The sequence below is a fragment of the Xyrauchen texanus genome, chromosome 2 (assembly GCF_025860055.1).
Source record: "Xyrauchen texanus isolate HMW12.3.18 chromosome 2, RBS_HiC_50CHRs, whole genome shotgun sequence".
NCBI classification, from domain to species: Eukaryota; Metazoa; Chordata; class Actinopteri; order Cypriniformes; family Catostomidae; genus Xyrauchen; species Xyrauchen texanus.
Genome location: NC_068277.1, coordinates 24060249 through 24067758, shown reverse-complemented (window position 1 = coordinate 24067758; position 7510 = coordinate 24060249). Strand labels below are relative to the sequence as shown.

Genomic DNA, 7510 nt, shown 5'->3' with positions numbered 1-7510 from the left:
GACCATTCCAGTGATGACCTAAGGATGTTATTGAAACTTTTATTTTAAAATTATTTTAAGTATATTATTGTTGCTTTTTTTAAATAGTTTGATAAAAGTCATACTCAGCAGTTCAGAAAATGAAGACAAAATTACAGATCTGCTTTCTTGTCGTTTGTGGACAAAAACTGCTTCTAATGCCTAAACACTACTTAGATTTAAGTCTCATACAAGATTTGTAGACATGACATTTTTGAATTAAGGAAAGACTTGTTTCAGTTATGAAAAACTTAGTGTTTCTTAATTTGATTCAGTGACTCACACATCACACTCAAAAGACGCTCATTGTCACCACCTATTGGTGTAAAGTTGTAATCTGCCGAAATGGTCACTGAATCAGTGAACAAATTTAAATGAATCTTTTTGGTGAACAGATTTATAAGACTTATGTCACTAGGATGAATCCAAATCCCCACCACACACAAATATGCAAAAGTAGACAGTAAACATACAATTGTTCACAATTGCCATAATTGTAGTTAATTAGTCTACATGTTTCTTTATTCAAAGATACATTTTCTTTATTCAGCTTGTACTTAGCCTTTATTTTCATGTATGAATCAGAAGCAAGTGCTCCACACCAAGATGCCCTTTATTTAAGCTAAACCTGCAAAATTGTGCAGTTAATCATCAAATTTGAATCAAATTTGAACCCTTAAAATAACTTGAAATGGATATTGTTTACTTATTCTTAAAAAAAAATAAAAAAATAAAATAAAACATGCTTGTGCAGAAACATGCTTGTGGACCAGAGTTTATTTCACCCCTTTCACCCTTCATGAGTTTGCATTCCTGATTTTGACATTACATAACACACACTTCAGTGAGAGATTAGTGTTTGTTGCTTCATTCTACTGAATTACATGGAATATTTTAAATTCTCTATTACATTTTGTGAGCCAGATAAGGGGAATGGTCACAGTGTTGACATAACAGAGAGAACCAAATGTCAACTAGCTGTAACATACAGATAGGCCTACAATAAAAATAGCAGATTATGGAATGATAAATATTGACTCACATGGTGCCCTAGGCAGGATCAGACATGAACCACCCCACAGCCCACTTCACAAAACATAAATAAATACAAATAAAGTATGTATCAAATATGGATGTTTCCTAATATATAAAATATTTGATCAACACACTAACACAGGTGTCATTTATTTAGTTTTTGCCTAACTTGTTGGACAATATTTGGCCTATTAGCTTCTGGCAGACCTAAAGACTGAATTTAAGCTATTTGTGTGAGCTATTATTTTTATGGAAGGTTATGCAGAAAATGTTCCTTCTCAATGAAAAATATCACTGAAATAAGTATCCTAAGATATCTTTGCAATCTCTGTGGCAGCAGACTGTGTAAACAGCTAACAAAAATGTGACCGCAGACACATTCTTTAATCAACCAATCAGAAGAATTTGATGTGCTTTCTGCCTGTCAATATTTTTTTGCATTTCGCAAAAAGCACTTACCAATTTTCTTGAAGTGAAAATCAGTCCTCTTTTCCTGTTTAATAAATCAATCACACGAGTATGCAGAACATCTCAGGTTTTTATATCCATAGGGATCTCTCTCTCAACGGCAATAACAGCAGTGTTGACAGACAACTCCTCAGCAAGATCTTGCACTCTTCGCTTTCAAATTACGTACATCACTTAAAGCGTAATTGTGTCACTCAAGGCCATCCTGAGTGACACATTCCTAAATTCAAAACCGACAAGAACAAATACATCAATCTGATTGGCTGATGAATCTGACAATCTGACTTTAGATGCCTATTCACTTACACTGTTGGGGGATTCTGTGGAAATTCTGAAGGCCTGACGGGGTGGAGCTCAGACTCATGCACTGCATCGGCTAAGGAGCATGACTTCGGGCAAGTGATTTATGAAACAGCTGTCACAGTTTGCTTGTAAGCATAGATAAATAAATTCTGATTGGATACATATGTGTGTTTTTTGCTATTCATTTGTTGATTAATTAGGTTTGGAAAGTGATTGAAAATACATGCAATGAGTATTTATTTAAATATATTTAAAAATATTTATTTATTAGGCCTGTTACACCAACAGAGAAGGCTTTACTGGCCCTAAGAAATCACCACTGTGATACTCCTTAGTACAGTCCTGACGATGCACACATATGAGGACTGTCTTGAAAACGTGTCTAGAAAATCTGGGCTTTATGCGGACAGTCCACAAGGACTGTGCTAATGACGAAATTTTGCAACAAGCGCACTATGCACGAGACATTCCGGCCTTTGAAAAACCAAGAAAAAATTGCAGAGATTTGTTTTTACCATCACATTCATGCACTTACCACTGACCAACATGCAGTAGCAAGACTAATTCAAATTAGCTTTAACAATGCTGCCTCTTCAAGATCAAAATCTGGTTTCAGAAGTCATCAGAAATTTTAGACAGCCATTAGATTAAAATCAAATGTATAATCTTTGTACAAATGTAATTTCTTCATTGGCTTCAATTTCTAAAAGTTTGAAAAGACAAAAGATTGTAAACTAAAATATGAAATGTACCTGCATAGTGTACCTACAATCCCTTAAAACAGATTCCTTTTTATTGCATAATTAAGAAACATAACCAGATATACAAATAGTCGTGAAAACGAACACTAGCCGCGTTTCCACTATCGGGCCAAATGAGGGCTTGCTAGTGTGTGCCAGGGCCAGTTGTATTCCCACTGTCACTTCCAGGGCATCATCGTGCCTCCTCTGGGCTTCCTCAATTACCCTTGGTCCAAAGAAGGTCAACTGTGGACTGAGGCAGGGTCAAGAGGTTTCATCACCAAGTTTTTCCAATTTTTCCAAGCAACCGTATTTTTTATATCTAACTACCAGCTTACCTCAACAGATCAACGGAGAATGGAGAATCTTTAGTACTGGTCAGTAGATGAAATCAGGGCTCTTCTGAATATTTGGGCTGATGGAATTTGCAACATCTGCCGAAATGAAGATGAGATTAATTATATAGTCGCCGAACTTGCCAAGTTGTGTATCCAGCATGCAGTGGTACAGGTTCTAGAAAAATAACAAAAATTGCTAAATGTGTGACGTTGGCACCAGGGCAGTGTATTAAGGGCAGGTTTTTAGGGAAACGCTGATGGGTTATTGGCCAGATGGTGGGAATGCAGATTGGCTATTGGCCCTGGCTGACCAGTTGGTAGCCCTGGCTCACACTGGCCCGATAGTGGAAAAGTGGCTATTGATTCCTTAGTAATGACTGACAGTTGATATTATCAGAGGCTTTGTGTTCTCTTCTCCTCTTTTGTTGCAAGGGCTGAAAAATGGATAGAGCTTCTCTGTGAAAGACTGACCACTGAAAGAGTAGATATGAGACTTAGTCGCCACATTGTAGAAGGAGACCAGACCCTCCTCATAATCCACAAACACTCCTACCTTCTGGGGCTTCTCTCTCAAGGAAAGGGAAACAGGAAAGGATTCATTAGCCATGTATTTATCCCCATTTCTTAGCCATATACACCAAAATCCATTCTCTGGACAAACTGTTATTTTGCCCTTTCTCTCAATGGACTCAGCAGCCACACCCAAGTCCCATTCAGGTTTGTCACTGACTTGGACTTCATAGTAAAATCTTCCACAGGAAAACCCATCCCTTCCCAGGACACAAGCAGAGGAGTTAAATCTCTCAGTGTTGTTGGGAACATCTCTCCAGATTCCTCCATGCTTCACTTGCTTCCCATCCTTAGACAGGATGAGCTTAGGGTAAGCTGTGTTAAAATCAAAAAGCATATCCACTGCAAGAGAAACGTGTAAAGTGATGAATACATAAGAAGCAGTCCAATTAATTGGCTCAACCTGAGAGGAATATAAACATTAGCTAATTATAATAGTAATCATTATAATGTTACCTGCATAAAGTTTTTGCATTGTTCTCAGATCTGCTGATGGAAAAATAATTTATGTAACTAATATATATTACTGTTAATGTTCATCAACAACTAAGACATGCATCCCAGCAAAATACATGCTCATAAAGAGTAAATATCTGCCCAAACTTACCAATGCCTGGGATCTTAACTGGTTTATTAATTTTTCCTGCTTTCTTTGGTGAGTGAGTGCTACTGTCCATTTTTCCCAGTGTAGATTTATCCAAGTCAGTTTTGCTTTCTTTCAGAACTATGCTTGTTTTAGCATTTAAAAGCTCTGACATGGTGGCATGCTGCGTGCTAACAGTAACTGGTGCATCATTGTTCTCTTTCACTGAGGAAATTTTAGGCTCAGAGCCTGCATTACTGCCACCAAATACAAATATCCCTTTGGCAGTTGAGTTTAGTTCAGTATTCTCTTCAAGCATTGCTGCAGTAGACTCATGTGTTGGTAAAGAGAAGTTGTGTGGACAATGGACTATGAATGAAGAAAATGGGAAGATTTAAGAGTTTGCATATTTTAACATTCAGCAACAGAAATAACAAAAATGTTACATGCATGCAAGAATATAGAACAAAATGAATAAAGCTCAAATATTATTCCTTAATACTTACTGATTTCAAATAATCTGTTAAGTTCAGTTACAACATTTTCCTGAAGGCTCTGGATTGCTTTCTCAAAGGTTTCTGTGTTCAGATCAGTGTTCAGATCAATGCTGATGTTGGTCCATGACTTGACTTGTGGAGGGATGCACACAGATGATGAAGTCTACAGGATTGCAAGAGAGAGAAGATACCTGATCATGGGGAGTGATTTCTACTTAAAAGAGAATTCTAAAAAGACTGTGAAAATAATGACCTGTAGGAGGTGGAGGTCATCCTCAGTGTGTTGTAGCTTCTCTAGCTTAGTGTCTCTCCTCTTTAACTCAGCGATTTCTTGCTCCAGCTCTTCAATTAGCTCTTCAGCCTGCTTCTCTGCTGCTTTCTGCTTCTGCTCCGTCACCATAAGCAGCTCAGACTGACATCTCTCAAGGGTGTGGATCAGATGAGTGAAGATTTTGACATTGTTTTTCTGGTTATGTTGAGAAGAACATTAGAATGAAACACTGTCTATAGTATTCAAAGTATCTATACATGACAGCATAAGAATTAGGGCTGGGTATTGATTCAGATCAGGGTCAGCCCGTGGCATAGGCAGAATAGGCAAATGCTAGGGGAGCCGTCCACCCATAGGGGGCGAAAAAGCAAAAAGCCACCACAACAACATAACTACATAGCTTATATTTCTGTTGCCCTCAGTGTCACCCTGGCCTGGTGCATCAATCGCCCACCGCCCCCTACTCTCATAGTTAGACTACCTGATCGTGGGGGATGGGCGAGTTTAGTTATCTGAAGTGACACTGTCACTGAACAAGATAAATTAGCATAAGTTGCCTTCTTCAAACATGTAAAAACAAAAACCAAAGCCCTCTGGTGCCCAGGGAAGAAAAAGAAGAAGAGAAGAGGAACAAAAATGGGATAATATCTATGAAATGATAGTTTATCTAATTGCATAGTAGTTACACTTGGATCAGTGTTAATAGCTACCTTACTTTGAACAATACTAGTAACAGTTTCTAATTTAAATAGCTAGCTAGAGTTAATGTCAGTTACTTTTACCTTAAATTAATAACGCTAACCGAAGGTGTGTGTGTGTGAACAGTTAAACTGCCATTAGGGAATCTTGGAAAGACTATTTGTGTTGTTTGGGGAATAACCTAACCTATAACATAAATAATTTAGAAAAATTGTAAAAGTAAATTAAAATTATTGTAATTTTTTGTAATTAAAAGTTGTTAGCCATTGCATTTGAATTATTGATTGTTATATTATATTATTATTATATATTATATTATACACCATTAAATGTATTATAGCAAACAGCATACTAGAGAAGTGCTCATTGAATACAGGTTTTGTGCATGAATGGTAGGTGTAATTACTCTTGCTATTTGTGTTTAGGCTATAATGTGGCTTAAGTGCTATTATTTTATATTGTTTCACCATCAGCAGCTTTTTATTAATATAATATAACAACCATATACTCCTGTTTTCTCTTCAGGTGCACTACTGAAATATTTGAATCTCACCCTTGCAAATCCTGGGCCTAAATCCTGTAGTTTGTACACAATGATCAGTGGTGGAATTGGCTGTGATGCAAGGGTCTCCAGCTAAAATCTTGCCTAGGGCACCAAATTGGTCAGGGCCGGCCCTAATTCAAATTTCCTGAGTTCCAATCTGATTCGATTCATATGGGTACATTTCTGTTACAATGTCCATTTTGCTTACATATGAAAGAAATTCTCTCTCAACTAATGCTCTTAATTTTAAAGGAACATTCTATTTAACCCTTCTAGGTGCAATTAGAATACATACATTTTACAAATTACATTTTATCTTTAGTTGTTCATCAAATTGGTCACATTTAAGCTTTTGAATAATGTTTTAATTCCATCTACTCAATCTGTTTATGTCTTGAAATTGCATATATTATGTAGCATATATATTATGTTTATTGTTCATGTTCTTCTGTCATAGCCTTAAATAGTTTACTGTTTACAGATTTTATTGTTGCCAATATAAGTGAATTCACATCTTCCTCACATGTTCCTCACATCCCTCTCCTTTAGCACATGCACATGTGATTAGAATGAAATGTTTCTTTTTTGTTGTTTTTAATCAACATTTGACTGTATAGAAGAGAAATAGTATTAAAAAACACATTATTCAATGGCATGCTCATCTTTGGACACAGAAGAAGTTAAACCAATCTTTTACTCTCAACAGGCAACAGTGAAAGTATATTGCTGCTAATAACTTATTTTCAAATGTACAACTCAATCACTGGTGAGTAAAATCTGAACATTTACAAATCAGTGGCTAATAATCTAATTTTTTTGTGGCATAGCAGGAGATTTGGTTGCATATGTGAGTGACTTACTCGCATTGTAGAGGGTGGTGCATAGTGTGAAAGATCGATCTTGGGATTTAAGATTCGATATCGAGATCGTCAAACAAAGATTGCGATTAATCGGAAAATCTGATATTTTTACCCTCCCCTAATAAGAATTATAACTCCACCTGTTCCATAAGATGAATACTCTCACTCAAATATTATATGAAAATGTGAATTTCTGAAAAGGGAGTTTAGGCCTCTATAAAAGGTCAAGTAGTGCCCATAGAAGAAACACCCATTTATTGTTTTCTTTTAACCACTAAAATTGCACCTCGTTTGCCTTTACTGAGCTTTTTATCTCCTCAGTCTTCTTTTCTCTATCCTGGATCATCATCCGGACTTCTGCCTGTGTCTTTTTTAGCTGAGTCTGTGGACAGAAAGTCAACAAATCCATCTTTTTAGTGATTTTGGAGATTTATGGCTATTTGGATTTACACCATAACAATTTATAAATGTCTTCTCACCCTCCTGTCTCCACTCTCTTGTTCTATTGGAACAGTGTTGTGAGTTTTGTGTCCAATCTCAGAGCAGAACAGACAGAGAAATGTCTGATCATCTCTACAGAACAT

The 7510-nt window shown here is 36.6% G+C and overlaps 1 protein-coding gene across 1 annotated transcript; it reads right to left on the bottom strand.

The window, feature by feature from the left end:
- Nucleotides 1–3269: 3269 nt before the first annotated feature.
- LOC127655134 (E3 ubiquitin-protein ligase TRIM39-like) lies at nt 3270–7510 on the bottom strand. Its single transcript, XM_052142774.1, has 7 exons — nt 7406–7510; nt 7213–7308; nt 4806–5018; nt 4562–4715; nt 4080–4424; nt 3929–3958; nt 3270–3814 (listed from the first exon to the last, which is right to left on the bottom strand). The coding sequence occupies exons 1-7, from the start codon at nt 7508–7510 to the stop codon at nt 3270–3272; spliced, it is 1488 nt and encodes a 495-aa protein (XP_051998734.1).

Coding starts and splice junctions, on each gene's coding strand:
- LOC127655134 (XM_052142774.1), bottom strand. CDS start 7,510: ATGTTCTGTAGAGATGATCAGACATTTCTCTGTCTGTTCTGCTCTGAG. Junction 4,716..4,805: donor ATGACCTCCACCTCCTACAG/GTCATTATTTTC, acceptor GCAATCCTGTAG/ACTTCATCATCTGTGTGCAT. Junction 4,425..4,561: donor TAACAGATTATTTGAAATCA/GTAAGTATTAAG, acceptor CTTCATTCATAG/TCCATTGTCCACACAACTTC.